At 40.4% G+C, this 17,895-nt stretch overlaps 1 protein-coding gene across 4 annotated transcripts; it reads left to right on the top strand.

Annotated features, from left to right (window-relative positions):
• The first annotated feature begins 416 nt into the window (after positions 1-416).
• Positions 417-16,036, top strand: C11H15orf61 (chromosome 11 C15orf61 homolog). Of its 4 annotated transcripts, none has more exons than XR_006572353.1 (4): positions 417-813; positions 3,043-3,195; positions 12,872-12,915; positions 15,647-16,036. XR_006572353.1 is itself a non-coding variant. In XM_044979145.1 (3 exons), exons 1-2 carry the CDS (start codon positions 480-482, stop codon positions 3,168-3,170), a joined length of 462 nt encoding a protein of 153 aa, XP_044835080.1. In that variant the 5' UTR covers positions 417-479; the 3' UTR covers positions 3,171-3,195; positions 11,058-13,002. The 4 variants fall into 4 exon arrangements, 2 of the variants coding, with proteins under 2 accessions (XP_044835080.1, XP_044835079.1); XR_006572352.1 differs by having other exon boundaries at positions 11,058-12,915; XM_044979145.1 differs by lacking the exon at positions 15,647-16,036 and having other exon boundaries at positions 11,058-13,002.
• The last annotated feature ends 1,859 nt before the right edge of the window (positions 16,037-17,895 follow it).

The raw sequence follows: 17,895 nt of genomic DNA, 5'->3' as shown, positions 1-17,895 counted from the left end.
AGACTCAGGGCCTCTCCCAGGTGACCTAGCATTACCTCTCCCCCCAACATCCCCCAGGGACCCCAGGTGACCCCCACTTTCCCCACAAGGACTGTGCAGACTCAGGGCCTCTCCCAGGTGACCTAGAATTCTCTCTCCCCCCAACATCCCCCAGGGACCCCAGGTGACCCCCAGTATCCCCCCCTCAGGAACCCCCTTTATCAGGACCCCCAGGTGACCCCACTACCCCTTCACACACCCCTATAACCAGGGCGCCTGCCACGTGACGCCATTCTCCCCACTCAGCAGACCCGCCCGCGCTCCCGGTCGCGTGCCCATCAGCTCCGGGAGCGAGCCGTCCCAACACCCCTCTGGTGTGCGCGCGCTCGCAGCGCCGGGGGCGCGCACGGCCGGGCACGCTGGGAAGGCTGGGGGCGGGGCCCGGCGGGCGAGTGTCGGGGGCGCGCGGGCCGGGCGCTGAGGGGGTCTCCGCCTGTAGCATGCTGCTCCTGCGGCAGCTGCACGAGGCGGCCCTGAGGCGGCTGCTCGCGCCCGCCGGGGGCGCCGCCGCCAAGCCCAAGGCCTCCGAGGTGCTGAGCCGCCACCTGCGGCAGCGGGGCCTGCCCCACTGGACCTCGTACTGCGTGAAGTACAGCGCCGTGCGCAACGACCAGTTCGGCCTCTCGCACTTCAACTGGCAGGTGGACGGCGCCAACTACCACGTCCTGCGCACGGGCTGCTTCCCCTTCATCAAGTACCACTGCTCGCGGGCCCCGCGCCGCGACCTGGCGCTGCAGAACGCCGCCTTCACCGCCCTCAAGCTCCTCAACGCGGGTGAGACGCCCCGCCCCCGGCCGCGCCCCGGCGCGCGCACACGGGCAGTGGCGGGCTCGGGGAGGCGCGATGAGTCTCCCCCAGCCCCCCTCAGCCCGCGCGTGGCCCTTGTCAGAGGCGGCGCTAGCCCATGGGGGGCCCCCGCCCCTAGAAGGGCTGACGGCCGTTGGCGCTACTGCCACCAACCACGCACCGCACCGCACCACACAAGCCCAGGTTAAATAAAATCAGTGATATTGGGGGGAGGGGATAATACAGATTCGGGGCCCCCCTTGAGCTGGGGGGCCCTAAGCAATTGCTTAGTCTAATTGTGCCAGCGCACCAATGGCTCCTGGCTAAGATCAGGGCCCTCAGATTGCACTGAGCTTAACCCTCATCAGGTCACCTTTACCTTGGTAAACTGCTGATCCCAGTAACTGATGGTGGTGGTTGTTTTTTTTTTTTTTTAACATAAACTTGTCTAGTACAAGAATAGTAACTGGCCTTTTAACTATTGCTTAGTTAACAAGTTTTGAATACGACTTATGCTAGCGTTTAAAATACCCAGTTGCTCATTCATTCTGCTTCTAAGGAGCATTTCCTGCCTACTAACTGACACCATCAGCCGATCAAGAAAAATATTTGCACCCTGCTTGATTTTAAGTATTTTAAAAACTATATTTGATACATTTTAGCAGCTTTAACTTTTCTTTGTAACGAGATGTAGTGACTAGGATATAAGCTGTACAGTACGGTACACCAGGGGATTTTTTCCCAATCTCCTGATTGTGTGTGTATATGAAGTTTCAGAGACTATAAAAAACAAATTAATTTATCACTGAAAACAAATCATGGGACAACATCAACTGAAGTAAAATGTCATACCATCTGAGAGTGTACCTATCTTATTACAAATCATTTCTAACATGGGCCAAACTCTGCCCTCAGTTAAACTGCTGCTGTTGCCATTGGCTTTACTGATGTCAACATGATTGCATAGACACAAGAGAGCAGAATTTGGCTCTTGAAAATAAGTACTGGGTCTGCCATTTATTACTTGTTTGCACAGTACCTAGCACAATGAGACCCAGCCTGGTGGTGGACTTCAGACACTACCACAATACTCATTTTTATTTATTATTCATACTACTGTAGTGCCTACTAGCCCCAGTCATGGACCAGGGTCTCATTATGCTTGTCTCTGTACTAACACTGAATTTAAAAAAAAAGACAGTCACTGCCCCACAGAGCTTCCAATCTAAGTATAAGGTGACACAATGGTTGGATACAGTACAAAAAAACGAGACAATATTGGTCAGCATGACAGGCCGTGGTCTTAGAACATCAGCAACCTAATTGTTTAATAATAAGAAAATATTGGTATAACATTTGTCAGTGATTTAGATGAAGAAGCAATCTATCCCCCAAACTTGTTGAACATAACATTCATCTATTACATTGTAATTTTTTTAAAATAGTGTGCGGATAATAGACATTTCATATTTAAATGTTGATTGTTATGAGGACTGTAATCTCATTAACAAATTTTATTGGTTTTGGCTCTGGCTGTTACCAGTAAACTGATTTACGCTACAATAATCACTTTGCAAATTTTACATAATTTGTATTAGAAATGCTCTCTGGGTGTTATCTTTGATTCTGTCCTCTCTCTGCCTTGATGCTTGGCTCTACTGTCCAAATCTTGCTGCTGCTTCCTCTGTAATAGCACTAAGATTGCTCTCTGTCCGCATAGTCAAAACTCTTATCCAGGCTCTCATCATCTCCTGTCTTGACTATGACAGCCCTCACATGTTCTTTCAAACCACTGCTGCTTAAGACTGTCTTTCTGGTGCTCCAGTCAGACTCTTATCCCCTGCCTTGTTTGAGGGTTCAGTTCAGTAAGGTACTGAAGCACATGCCTCACTTTAAGCATTGAATAGTCCCACTGAAGTCAGTTGGACTATTCGTATGCTTAAAATTAGGCACATGCATGCATAGGCATTGAATGAAGCGCCTGAGTCCATCTGCAGACTCCTTCTTCTTCACTGCATCAAATACAAGCTTCTTACAGTTTAAGGCCCTTCTGAGTTTAGCCCCTTACTACTTATCCACTTTGTATCTTACATATTACTATAATACAAATAATAAGCAATAATAATTGCCTTCCCCCTTATTTTTAGCTATTACTGTGTTAGTTTTAGTTCTCTTGGTTTGTAATGGTTGTGTGTAACAAGTATTTCTCTTTTGTAGGCATCCCGACTTTATTATATGGAATTGGCTCCTGGTTTCTTGTTAGTGTCACAGAGACTGTTCACACAAGTTGTGGCCCAGTTACTATTTATTTTCTGAATAAAGAAGATGAAGGTGCCATGTACTGAAATTGTGCATTCAAGCACTCATTTGGTGGGTTTTCACAGCTGTGGGTATTTATATATTCCTGCTGCTTTAAAATATACACAACTTAAAAGCAAACCTTTGTTTTCAATGTGTTCCTTTTTAATGTGGTATTGTCCTCAAAAGACTTCATTTTCCTTTTTTCAGTTACAAAAACTGTTCCTGTTTCAGCAGAGGCATGAAATGAATATTGGAGTCAATGAAGATAAGCTATTAGCAGCTTTGGAAAATGAATTGACTTTTCTACTGTCCTCAAAAGCATTAGCTCTAAAGACAGTGATTGAAATGCTTATTGCTGAGAAGAAACTTCTGATTATTTAAAAAAAAATCTCTTTATTTATATACATCGGATAGGTTATGATATTTGTAATGTAACCTGAAGGCAAGGAACACATTCTCCAAAAACATTACACATACACCTCTACCCCGATATAATGCGGTCCTCAGGAGACAAAAAATCTCACCGCGTTATAGGTGAGACCATGTTATATCAAACTTGCTTTGCCCCACCCCTCCCTTGTTCCCTGACTGCTGCTCCCTCCCTAATCACCCCCAGGACCTCACCCCCTACCCAACCCCCCTGTCCCCTAACTGCTCCGACCCCTATCCACCCCCCCTCCCCTGACAGGCACTCACCGGCAGCAGCGGGAAGCAGAGCAGCCCGGCCCCAGTCTGCTCTACTCCGCCAGCTCCCAGCCACGGCGCTCTGCTTCCCACCATCGGTGAGTGCGGGGAGGTTGGGGAAAGGATGCCCCCCCGCACTCACCTGCGGCGGGCAGCGGAGCTCTGTGGCTGGGAGCCGGCGGAGTGGAGCAGGCTGGGGCCGGGCTGCTCCACTTCCGCCACTGCTGGTGAGTGCGGGGGGGGGAATCACTTCCCCCAAGCCCCCTCCCCCGAGCGACACAGCTGGGGCCAGGGTCAGGGGAGCAGAGCGGGCTGCTCCTGGCCCCCTGCTAATCTCCCAGACCACTCTGGGACTGCGGGGTCCCCAAAAGTGCCCTCCCACAGCTCCTGCCCCCCAGATCTTGGGGGGGGAGCCCCATACCACCCCGAGACCCTTTGCACCTTATCAAACCCCTCAGCCCCGGCCTGGTCTGCCACCCTTAACACGCTGCTCAGAGCAGCGTGTCAGAGCTTTACCGTGTTATATGCGAACCCGTGTTATATTGGGTCGCGTTATATCGGAGTAGAGGTGTAACTGTAAATGACAAGAGTTTTAGACTCTGTGCCTAGGTATTCAACAATATATAAATTGTCCTAGTACCTAATCAGAGTCTGAAGGAATCTGTAATAGTATCCTTCTTTTATGCAGATGTATTGAAATGCTCTTTTAACCCCACCCCACAAATTAAAATCCACATTAACGGAATACGTAGTATGTGTCAACTGAACATTCACATCTAAACATATTTGAAAAGAAAACATCTGAAAACTGGTTCCACCTTTTTCTTTCAATATCTGAATTCACAATTCTGTATTTTCTTTGGCTATAGTTGGTTTAATCTTTCACATCTAAAGCAGTCTAAAAGAAGCAGTTCCCCACACTGCTTTACAGGTCTGAGGCTATTGATCCCTTTAACAGTGTTTATTGTGATCAGACCAAGAGTTGCTAAACACCGCTTTATCCTCGACACATGCTCTTGCGAAATTTTGTAAACCACTTAGCACGTGGTCGACAAACCCGTGAAAAGTGGCTCCTGCATTAAGTAACCCAAATTGTAACGCTTAAAATTCATAGTGTCCCATATCAGTAATAAAAGCAGGTATTTTTTCTGTGCATTTTTTTCTAAAGGGATCCACCAATAATCTTTTGCGAGATCAAACATGCTTAAGACATCTAGGTTTGCTCAAAATATCAAACGTTAATTCTGGGCATAAAATAAACATCTGAAACACTTACAGCAGTGAGTTTTCTATAGTCGACACAAAACCTTAGAGTTTATCTTACTAGCACAATGGATGAGCTTTGGCCTGAGAGAGCCTTGAGGAGTTTGCTGGTGAGGAAGATAAACTGGTATGGCTGGGGGCTGACAAGTCTGATCATCAGCAAAACTCACTCTTGCTGAGGGCAAGGGGTGGCACACAGTGTCTCACAGCTCTAGGTATCCCCAGCAGCATGTTACAACGTGCAAAAGACTTTAAAGGATAAAATCACTAATATGATCAATATAATTAACTGATGCAAAATACAACATACATATTCTTATTGAAAATTATTTGTAAGCAGTGAACTGTTCCATGCTTTATGAAAGAAGTGTGTCTCCTTGTCTAAAAGCAACACTAAATAAAACTTTAGTCAAAGGAGCACTTATTCCAGTATGTTTAATACTGAAGAATATTCTTGACACAAGTTGAATAAATAGCTTTCACAGAAGAAGAGAGAGTGTTACATTAAGCTTCATTAATAATAAAACTCACTATTAGCATTTTGCTAGAATCGCTAGAACTGATTTCCTTTGTAATGAGCAAAAGTTAAATAACTACAGCTCATAAGTTTGAAGTCAAATACTGCTCATTCATTGCTACTGATCTTGTCAATACTTTGCGGTAAAGGTTTGGTCTCAACATGAGGCTGATAAAATGGTTTTTAATTACCAGACTATAAATACAGCTTTTCATTGGAGTTGCACCTCCATTCACTGCAGCTTGTTTGATTTCTGATAATGTGTACTGCTGACTTTGCTTACCTGTTTTTCAATAAATGCAGGCAACGTGACTCCTTGTCCATACAGTGATGGGCAAGTCTCCTTAGAGAACATCTTTGACAAACTACCCTATTGATCACTGCAATTCTGTGCTGCTAGCAGCATTAAATAGAGACTTGATTTCTTGTTCAATGCTCTCACTGTGTAACAATTAAGCAAATGTAATATTTTCTTGTATTACATGAAAATCAATAGACCTCTTGCTCTTGTGGAGTTGATCATGGTGAAGGATGAACTGGAAGATGGCTGAGGGCAAAGTTCAAATATAATATTCATTGGATTCATTAAGACTTGTTGTGTAAGAGCTGTTGGAGTACTTAGAGGAAAATATGCTATTCATAAAGGGTAGTGCTTTCGTTTACACAATGTTTGAGACATTTATTAAGTAATGGTGAATAACTATTTTAATTAACTTTAATCAAAAGTTAAAGATTAAATCTGTCTCTCATTCTCTTTCTTTGAATAAATTCTCTTTTTTTATTTGTGGGGTTCTTTTGGTCAGTCTATGACCAAGATTTATTCTTTAGTCATGGTCTGAGTTAAAAATGAAAACACTGTTGAGGGACAAGCTATGTCCCAAGAGTGCTCCCCCTCTGGAAAGGCTGGTGACCTTGGTGATGACTTTGGGTATGGTTCCAGGCCCAAAGAGGAACTTCCGGAGCTCTCTTGTGCAGTCCTGCCCATTAAATGATCTTTATTAGGAGACTAGAAATCATAGAAATGGCAGGTAAGGATGGATGGATAATACTGAATTCTATGACATCTTGGCATTGGCATCTTATCAAACCTTTGCTTCATTTGACGGAAAACCATCAATTTAGATACTTGTCTAGTTCCCATCACCATCAGTTCTGGTTCTCCTTGAATCTAAGTCAGCTCCTACATAGACAATCATCTGAGAAGGAACCAGGGAGTTATATTGTAAGGCTATTGCAAATCCATGTGCCTGAAACATGGGGAAGGACCTCTGGGTTGTTTCCTATAAGGGACCTTTGTAGTCCGTAACTTGCCTTTATTATATTCACTGCTTTGCCTTCTTGTATAGAACTATATAGTGGTTTTAATAATATTTGGCCTGCTTTTGAGACAGAAACCTGTTAACCCTCAAATTGATAACTGGGAATTCTTAAGTAATCAATATAATTAATACATAATCTATAGATCGGGTTACATCTTAGGGACAAGGTTCTGTTGAGTGTGTCATCTAAAAGTGGGCATAGATGAATTCTTAGACTCTGTAGCCTTATTGCTATCACTACCTATCCCTTTGGGAATATCCTGGTATAGCAAACAGACTAGAAGATGTGTTGTATTGACATTGAGGACAGGTGAATTCATGAAATTGCTCATGACAGAGCCTGATGAAAACATGCAGAGAAGCTTTTTTCAGGTCACTAATTTCAGAAGGTCTACTGAGAGTGAAATCTAGAGTCTCCACTCAGAATTTTGTCTTCCTCATCTAGCTGTTTGAGCAATTGAGGTCTAAAATGGCCCTAAGTCCTCCAAACCCCTTTTCCATACTATAGAGTGGTGAATGTCTCTTGTGTTGAAAGACCAGTGAAATCTCTTTTAGGATAATTTGAAGTTTCTTGGCATCTCTTGATATTGGATAGGGTGTGAAGAAAGGCTGTAGATTAGCCTGCCATTCCAGAGAATATCCAAGGTGCACTGTTTCCAGGATTCATCTGTCTAAAGTTGACTGGGTCCATATGCATGAAAAGGGCGATATTGGTATTATGGCGGGGCCAATGGGTTGGGAATGCTATCTACTATGCTATCCAAAACTCACTGAAGCAAATGGGTGTCTGTTGATTTCAATAGGCTAAAGACCAGCCCTGGAGAGCTAGAGGGCTCAGATCTAATTAACATGTGGAGAATATGGCTGCTGGTGTTGGGCACTTGCTGTCCTGAAGGGTGCGCTAATGTTGAGTTCAGTTTGCCTCTTCTCCTCTTCAATGTATTTATGGGCCAGTGGGAAAGTTAGTGAGGAGGCACAGTGCTGTTGTGCTTTTAGTATGCTGCTGACCCAGAGTACTACATCTCATCCAACCCAGTAAGTGCAGTCAAATGTTCTACCTAGTGTGGTGTTGAGATTGGAGCATAGATATTAGCTGGTTGAAACCCAGTCCAGATAAGACAGAGGGGACGATGGTAAATTGGAGTAATAAGAGTGGCCTCCATTTGTTAGTTTGCAGTTTGGGGATATTAGAAGATCCTAAGTTGCTGTTAGAACGGCATACAGCAGTAGCTTGTAGGAAGACCTTTTTTATGTGGCTCTGGCTAGGGTTTGACTTAATCTTTGGTTAATTATTTTTTTATTTGGGAGCAAGGTAGAGATGCTTTAATTTTTTATGTGACTGTTTTTAATTGACAGGCTCCTTTTTGTACTTACTAAATTACATGTGTACACGCATGCATATGTTTATATATCAATACTTTGTCACAGATGATTAAAATACAAAATTACCCTTCAACTTTCTGCTGACTTGGTCTGCTCTGTTCTCATTTGAAACAAAGTACAGTCTGCCTTGTAACTCTTGCTTTAATTATCTCTTCACTGAATACAAGGATGATGTTTAAATGAGTGAGATGACATAAGAAGGCAAGGAGCTTTGTTTCACCTCACTTAACAACTAATGCAGATAACTGAAACCTTACTCTAAACCCAATAGATCAGGTAGCTACTTTTTTCAGCACTAGCCTTTTAAACAGTAATGACTACTGGGGGCATCTTAACCTAAATGAGTGCTTAGCATTACATCTTACCTGGGTCAACAGTCTAGGGTATCAGAGTTAAACTGTGTTACTGTAAATTAATGGAAAATGTAACTGCACTTTGCTGAAAGATCAATGTCCAATAAAGGCTGCACAATCAAATCTTGTTGCAATGATTGAGGTCCTTAATTGCCTTTCAAAGATAAGGTGGTAATCAACATAGGTTTAACTGATCTTTTTTACTAGTTCAATTACATGCTAATGACTAGTGCCAAGTCAGAATCTTTAACTACTTATACTTATTAAATCTTATGTTAGTAATGAAAAATTACTTAAGCTACACAATAAAGCACAAGTCTTAATTACTATATTTCACTTTTATACCTTGTGTGTGTTTGACAAATTTGTTTCACTAGAGATTTCACACCAATAAGAGGTATTATTAACAGAGACTATATTCCTTGGAGTACTGTTTACTAATCCAAATTGCTAAATCTTAGATGTTTTGTGTATTTGTTTTAATAGAAACTTCTTGGCTAAATATCCAATAAAGCAAACTTCTAATCTTCTAGGCATCTAACTGTATATAAAGATCAGTTTCTATATCTGATGGCAGCTCCTTTTACTGCTGATCTAAAGCTATCTGTAACCTGTAGGCTGTCAGAGACATTATCAACTTGAAATCCATCATTTTTTGTAAATAAAATGTTAGCAGTAGGTTCATATATTGCACCTGCCCCTAAGTCTCCCTGCTAATTTTGTGGGCAATTAATAACATTTTCTACTTTCTTGAAAATATTTTGTTCTTCCCTTATTGCTGTAATGGAAAAACTCACACCAGCTGCAAGCAAAATGAAGGGCCTAATCCAACTCTTACTGATTTCAATGGGAGTTGGAGTCAGCCTGTACTTACTATATAAAAAACACAGTGGAACAGACTATATTTAGAACACTGTTAAAATCACAAAGTAAACAAACTAAGAGATTTTTCTCATCTTTCAGTACAATAATCTTGGGTGTTAGTTATAACAACAGTAAATAGAAAAATTTCTAGCAGAAGCGATTAAAAAAAACTAAGTACTTATCTGACCTCATTACCATAGTATCCTGGTGCCTCAATCATTAATACATTTTTTCCTCACAACACTCCTGTGAGGTAGGAAAGTACTGTTCCCCATTTTACAGATGGGGGACTGACGCACAGTGTTAATTAAATGTCCCTTTAACAAGTTCCTAAAAAGGCAGTGTAAGCTGATGGAATGGATGAGCAGAAACAAAATATAGCAACAGGCTGTAAAGTCCATTAAATGCAAGAGAATCTTTTTTAACGTAAGTCAAACAAGGGTTCTGGCCATGTTAAGGAAACTTCCATTGGTATAACTACATCAAAGTAGCTACAAAGGTGCACATCCCTAAGGTAGAGGTGTAAAGTGGAACTTACTCCGGTGCTTAATGTGGCAGTAAACTGAAGTAAGCTCCGCTTTGCATTGGTCCAGTGTGTCTATATTATGGGTTTACACTGGTGCCACTAAATTGATGTGTGCAAATTTCATTATTGTGGACTGGGCCAAAGTAACTAGCAAAAAGAATTAGGGCTTGTCTACACCGCGCAGCTTTTAGTGACAAAGCTGTGTTGACACAGCCTTGTCGCTAAAAGTCAGCGTGTGTAAACACGCTTTATCTGTACTTTGTTGGCACTTTTGCCTACAATAGACTTCCAGCCCTGTGAGCAGCATTAGCTTTGTCAGCAAGCCACGTTCACACTGCCATTTGCGTTGGCAAAACTTTTGTCTTTCGTGGGGGGGCTTTTTTAAGTACCCGTGAAAGGCAAAAGTTTTGTCAACAAATTTGCCGTGTAGACAATCCCTTAGACATGAACAACATATGTTTCCCTAACTTAGGGCACCCTAACTTGTTGCAAGCATTCTTCTGGGTCTGGCTCTGTTATAGCCATTCCCTTTGCAAAAGCACTCTGGGACAGCAAGGGAACTGGAAGCTGAAGTTAATCTTTTGTGTACTGAGAAGTAAGTGCTGCTACATTGTGACACAGACAGTTAATCTTAAACCTTTCAGTAATATAAAACTGACCAGAACCATTTGGCAGGTACAAAGACAGCCAAACTAAAAAAAAAAGCATAGATCAGCTGCATAAAAGAGTTACCTGTAAAAACAACCATGTTCATAGTAATACTTAGCACTTATTTTACAGACATTAACTAGCTAACTTTCACAACACCCTCATTAAGTGAGTAAATATCCCCATTTTACAGAGGGGAAAATCAACACACCTTGTGTTGATTTTTCCCCAGTGTCACATAGTGTTTGGTTTTGTTTTTTAATCTCTAAATTAATTGATTATATTGAAGTAGTTTAGTTAACATGTCTGTGAAGGCTCTTCAGGACAATCCAAAAAATTTATTCCATGCTACAATCATTTCTGGTTTATTCTAGGGATCGCCTAACCCTTTTTAACCTGGATTTGCCAGAAAAATTTCAAATTGGAAATAAGGCATACATTTGTAACCACAGGAACAAACTACTGAGAGAAGTGGTGGAGTCTCCATCTCTTGATGTCCTCAAACCAAGACAGGATGCCTTTCTGGAAGATATGCTTTAGCTAAATGCAGGATCTGCTTTAGGCACACATGAGTTATGGGGCTCAATTCAGTGGTAAATGGGTGAAATTTAACAGCCTGTGGCATTACAGGAGGTCACACGAAATGATCTAGTGGTCCCTTCTGGCCTTAAGCTATATGAAATGAAAAACTTGAAGATAAAATAAAAATAAATAAATTAAAACTAATGATGACAAGCCCACAGAGAGTTAGTGGCAACACCACAATTAGAAATCAGTAGTCCCTAGCTCCAGCCAGTCACTTGCTTAGTTCTCTAGGCCATGCTGCCTCTAAATATGAAAAAGAGCAAGCCATTTAAAAGACTAAATTTAACAAAACCCACATGCAGCTATACTGTATCCCCTGGCTTACTTAGATTTCTTGCTTGTGGACCTATGTCTTGAACCAACTTGGCTTCATTCTCCTTGGGTTCCTACATTATTTTACTTGGCCATGTAGGGTAAATTGTTTACTGTAACATGCCTTAATCTTCCTCTATAATCTTGCTAGCTATAGAAACATAAGATAATAGAACTCAATCTAAAATCAGTGCATTTCTCAAACCATACATTTGTACAGAAGTACTTAGCTGTACACACCTTTTGGGCATTATCATTCAATTTAAATCAACTTGATAACTACAGCAAAGTGGACTTTGAGAGACAGTAATGGCATCTTAATGTAGGGATTAAAAAAAATTCCTTTAAATAAAACCTGTAATACGTGTACAGTACAACCTCACTAATTTTCATTAATGATTAGGATACTCATTGCAAATTTGACCCTTGTGAATTAGTATGTTGAAAAAATGCAGCTTAAATAAGTTAGGATAATGCATCATAAAATGTACATTGCTCCTTAGACAAGTGTTGTTTAGTCTTAATTATTTATGCTAATACTAGTCAATGCACTGTGGTATAGTTTATAAAATATTAAGTCTTTGTATAGCAAATAGCTATTAAACGTCTGCTGAGAAGTTGGGTAAAACCCATGATTTTTGTACATGTTCAAATTATAAACCATGCAGATACGCAAAGTCTGAATGAGGAAATTGTTGCATGGAACACAAATGTGTATCTATTCAGCATTTAAAAATGTGAAGAAGCTATTAAGATTTTGAAATGATGGAATACTTTGCATTGTAAAGTCAGCCAGTTTGGAATCATTATTTGTTTGGTAAGGTAGAATATGTATGGCTAAGAGTTATTTTTAAAATGATTGCATCACTTTAAGCACAGTTTATGAGCACTGTACTAGTTCATTATAAAACCCAGTTTATTACTTTCAGTGATATTAATAATCCCAATAGAATCAATCTATAAAACATGATGCAAAGCGGTTCTTTACACAAGTAGTCTGATCAGGGAACTCTTTCAATTTTAAAATGCAAATTTAAAAACACAACACTTCCTAAAGAACTCTTTAAATTGACTTTATAACATATATAATTTTATCCAAAAAAACTCAATGTGTTGTAGTTAATCCAAATATATAAATCTATTGGAATTATTTTTATAATAAGCAATGCCATTTGATATGATCTGTATATGCTTAGTGATTCATGGGTCTTGTTACATACATGCTTTGTAATGTATGAATTATTTAGTAAGAAAAATCACAATGATTTTGTTGTTACTCAAAAATTTATAGGTTGGCAGAAACAATTATGCAGCCCCTGAAGCTGGTCTGGTAAGGTACAGTAACATTAACACTGTATAGACTTATTTTTGATCACTTTCATTTGTAATGTTCATGTTGTACTTTTTCAGTAATTGTGCAGCATATGTAACATTGGAATAATATTAATTTTATTAAGCATCAAAATATTTTGATTGTGTTTTTTCTTATTTTTAAAATAGGTACATCATTTAAAACAAGACTTAAACATTTCATTACCCGGCCTAAATCAAGAGGATCATTTCCCTAAAGTTTATTAAAAAAATTCCAAATTCTCTGTATCCTGAGGAAGAAACAGGTTTAAAAGTTCCATTTGGGGCCCAATTCTGGTCCCACTGAACTGAAATCATTTGAAGTTTCCCACTTTCAGTGATAATTGTAAAATTGACTAAGGTGCAGAAGGTCTGTGCAAACCTTCTGCATGCCTTAAACCAGTGCAAAAGATTTACAAGGGGTAGTAGCAAAGGCATGTAGGGGTAACTCTGCAAGCCCTGTATGCATTTTAGAGGATCTGTATCCTGCTGTGGCTAGGCTGGTACAGGGGAAGGCCCATAGTGTGGAAGAGTAGGCACATAAGAGCTGGACACTCCGGTCCTATCTGTATGGCTGAGTTAATTCCTTCACAAATGCTTTTAGTTCACCACACACAGTCTGATTTTTGGAATATGGGCAGGGAGGAGTGAATTGCACCCCAGTGTAACTTTAGGTTGCTATTTATCCATGCAGAAATGTTTCTTACACGTTCACCTACCTCTTTAAATCAGAAAGAAACATAGCCATGAAAATATGTCACTGGAATAATGAGCCATTTCTTGCAGGAAGCAAGGAGCTCTTCTCCCACACACTTTATAGATGTTTTTTGTCCTCTTTAGGATCAAATATTGGCCATAGCCAGAGGTAATATACTGGACTTCGTGGCCTATCTATTTCAGTGTTTCTCAAACTTTTTGTGTTGTCAACCCCATTTGGACTTTAAAAAAATTGTGACCCCCCCCCACTAGAAAAAATTGTGATCCCTTACCTTCAGCCCAGCTTGAGGCTTCAGTCCCCCTCTGGGTTGTGGGGGAGAGGCTCCGGGCAGGGGTTCTCTGCCCTGGTTACCACATCAAAATAGGGTCGCAAGCCACAGTATGAGAATCACTGATATATTTGAATCTGGCTCTCTCTAATCAGACATACTGTATGCATGGTATTGGAGACCTACATTTTTTTGTTAACATTTAATGTGTCAAATAACTTTTAGCACAGATATTAACTCTTTAATCTCCATGCTCCTGCAAGGTAGTAAATATGTACTATTGTTGCGGTCTTAAAGTTGGGGAAATTGCAGCAGAGGTGAAATAATTTACCCAGAGGCACACAGAACCAGAATGGAAATTTAGCACTTTCTGACTCCCAACTACCTTCTCCTCTAGTTTTCTTCATAAATTTGATTTCTGAGGTTTTCTCTTATCCAGTAATCTGAACACAGGGCTGGATGCAAAGAATTCTGTTTTCTAATCTTAGGTCTGGCACTGACTCCAACTCCCTTTGTGGCCTAGGGCAAGTTTTCTGCCTCAATTTCCACTGAATAATATTTACAACAAGAATGTTGTGAAGATTAACATAGGGGGTACCACTCTGAAGATCAATGTGGACATATAGAGAAATACATTTTGAGGAAAAGACTATGTAAGTGCTAAGCATCATTTTTTATTGCCTGCACTGTCCTTAAGCACAGGCACTTGCTTGAGCCCCTACAGAAATTCAACTCACATAGTCCACTGTTGGCTGGGAGACAAAGAAGTTCCTAGATCTTGGGTTTATACTCCAAGGGTAACAAAACAGATCCAGTAGGGTCACAATCCAACCCCTCCTCCCTCTTTCTCTATGGCTATATGGAAAAGGGGAGAGACAGGTCAACTCTTTTGTTGTACTGTAACGTGTCCATGGTATGGAAAAGATTGAGAATCACTATGCTAGACATCCCTTTTATAGCAGCACGGAACTTTAGTAGTAGAAATCTTTCAAATATAATGTTGCTTAAATGTTCTGCAGAGGGTAGGGTGACCAGATGAGAGGAAGAAAATATCGGGACACATGGGGGAGAAGTCACCGGTGGAGAAAAAAAAAAAAGCAGGAGTACCGCGAAATATTAGGACAAACACCTAGATATCGGGACAGTCTGGTCACCCTAGCAGAGGGGGAGTACGCTATAAATATGGACAAATTATTAAAAAGGGAATTAATGACATGCATATTCCTTGTTGACAATATGACATCTGAATACTTTATTATTCCATTCTCTAACTGTTTACAAATTTTTCTGTGCTGAAAACAGTCTTGGAACATTCCTTATCTGATCTGGGCAAAAATACAAATAAATGAAAATCTCACCAATTCTGACATAGCAAAAATTCTGCAGGATAATATCATTGAAAGTGTGAAATAATAGATCTCCATTATTTTATCAAATTTTGGTATATTTAGAACTTAAGTTCCCAGTGAACGGAGGTTTTTCTGAGAAATCTCTACTGCAAGCTATAAATGTTTGATGTGCTTTACTTGGTGAGATAAACTGAAGTTTGATTACAGTTGCATCAACACAAATCAGAATGGGGGATTGAGGTTGCGATTAGCCCTGGAAAAGCTATATAATGTTTATGCAAATTTGGTAAATTGAGTTGGTTTTCCCTGAAGCCCTATGAATGAAAAATATATTTGAAAAAAATCATAAGGCCATAGTAATTCTTTGATTTTGTATCCTAGTTTTTAAAACTTAACAGAAGATGAATCATCATTGAAACGTGCACAGGGACTTCAGGTAAAAGATTCATTTTAACATAAATGAAGTTCATGTGGGAAATAGCAGTTCCTGAGATATTCCTGACATGGGACTATATTAAATTTCTACTGTAGCAGTTAAATTATAAAGTTATTGAACAGAGAGAGAACTTATCTCTGCTAATGGCCAAAGATGATTTTTTTTCAGAAAGCCCAGACAACATCAAATCCTAATAACAGGGAGCTGGAGTATGGTGACCAGATGTCCTGATTTTATAGGGACCATCCCGATATTCAGGGATTTGCTTTATAAAGGTACCTATTACCTCCCACCCCCATTCCAATTTTTCACACTTGCTATCTGGTTACCCTAAGAGCGAGACTGTTTTAGGAATTAAATTGAATATAGTTGGCATCATTATTTTTATTGAACATGTAAGTCAAATTGTCCAGCTTGTCACTTGTAATTAATAACTAATATTAACAGGTGTAATCAGGTTATAGAGGACAACATTCAGTTGTTCTTCATGCACAGCTCCCACCGAAATCAATGAGGGAGGGTTGTGCTCATGGTTCTGCGGGGTGGACAGCCTTGAATCTTCAATCCAATGAGAAATAAGCAGAGATGTGTTGTGCATAAGATTTTTTTTGGTATAGTTGAGTGTGATGTGTGATGACTGGTGATTGGGTTTTGTTATTGTTTGTAGAAAAGGAAGGACATTGCAGCTTTATGCAGCTGCAGTCGTATGACTCTTGCTGCTCCTAACTTCCATATTAAGAGATCTGATTCTTTGAGCTCAAGTGCTTGAGGCTCATGCTTTTTGCAGAGGTCCCAGGTTCATTCCCCAAAGACTACTCAAATAGGGGCATTGTTACATTTAACTATGCTGCCTTTAACTTCTAGATCCGTGATCTGCTCCTGCAGCCAAGAGGGGAAACCCAAAATCTCATATCCAGAGTAGTAATGTTTCACAAATAGTTGTGTTGTAACTCACTGGCAATGTGGGTGGTATGTCTCCTGACAGAAAATAACAGCATGCTTTCCTCTGTACTAGTTGCTCCTGTAAGTGAAGTTTCAAGGTTGTGGGATCCAATCCTGTTGATAATTTATGAGGGGGTAAAAAATACATATGTATAAAAGCTTATGTACCCTGAGGTAATTGTTGAAATGATTCTATATTGCAAAACATATTTATATTTCGTTAATATGTTTTTACTCTTGTATTTTTATAAAGTCTGCCCCTCTTAAAACAGGAGGTGGCAGACTAAGAGTATGTCTACACTGAAAAAAAGGTATGTCTTTAACTTGGTTTAGATAACCTGCATTAGCCAACTTGGGTTAAAATAGCAGTGAAGACAAAAGGCAACTCAGTTTTTAACTCAAGTTTGCGGCTCGAGTACAACCCCAGGCTGCCTGTAGGTTTTAACTCCAAGTTCTAACATCAATTAAAAGCCAAACTGTTGTGTCTTCAGTCATTGCTGTTTTACCCCAATTTGGCTAATGCACATTAGCTAACTTGAGTTAGGAACACATTTTTTTTTGCAGTGTAGACATAACCTGAGAATGTGATTGAGTCTGAAGTGTTTGTGGAAAAATATGCTGATGCATGCAAAGAGTGATCTTGCCTATGTAAGCTTCAAAATGGTCAGAACTTGATTTAATAAATTTATCTTTCCACAAAGCAAGTTTCACCCTCCAAGATGTAATGTTAGGTGTTGTGCCGACTAAATGCCTCAGGTTATTGCTGATGAGCTATCTTGCCTTTTACTTGCAGGTTACTAGTTTGAATCCTGAGCTCAGCTCATCAGGAATTAATAATTGTTCCTAACTCATGGACGATAGATAGCTCCTATATGAGATTAGTGAGTGGAATCTAGGGTGACCAGACAGCAAATGTGAAAAATCGGGACGGGGGCGGGGGGTACTAGGAGCCTAAATAAGAAAAAAAACCCAAAATCGGGACTGTCCCTATAAAATCAGGACATCTGGTCACCGTAGTGTAGTCCCAGTTCCTACGTCACGAACTCACTAGTGTACTTTGTTCTAGATTATAATTGTCTCTTACTATGTGTTTGTACTAGTGAGAGTTCGGGCAGCAGGGAGCAAAAAATTGCCTTATTATAAATGCGTAAGAGTTGACAACATTGTAATTGTCACACAAACTCTGTGGATGGACATGGGGAGTTTAAAAAGCAGAAGATGGGTTAACCACCCATACACCTTTTTACAAATA

The sequence above is a fragment of the Mauremys mutica genome, chromosome 11 (assembly GCF_020497125.1).
Source record: "Mauremys mutica isolate MM-2020 ecotype Southern chromosome 11, ASM2049712v1, whole genome shotgun sequence".
Taxonomy (NCBI): domain Eukaryota; kingdom Metazoa; phylum Chordata; order Testudines; family Geoemydidae; genus Mauremys; species Mauremys mutica.
Note: the sequence above shows the minus strand (reverse complement) of the source record. Positions and strands in the feature narration are given on the sequence as shown.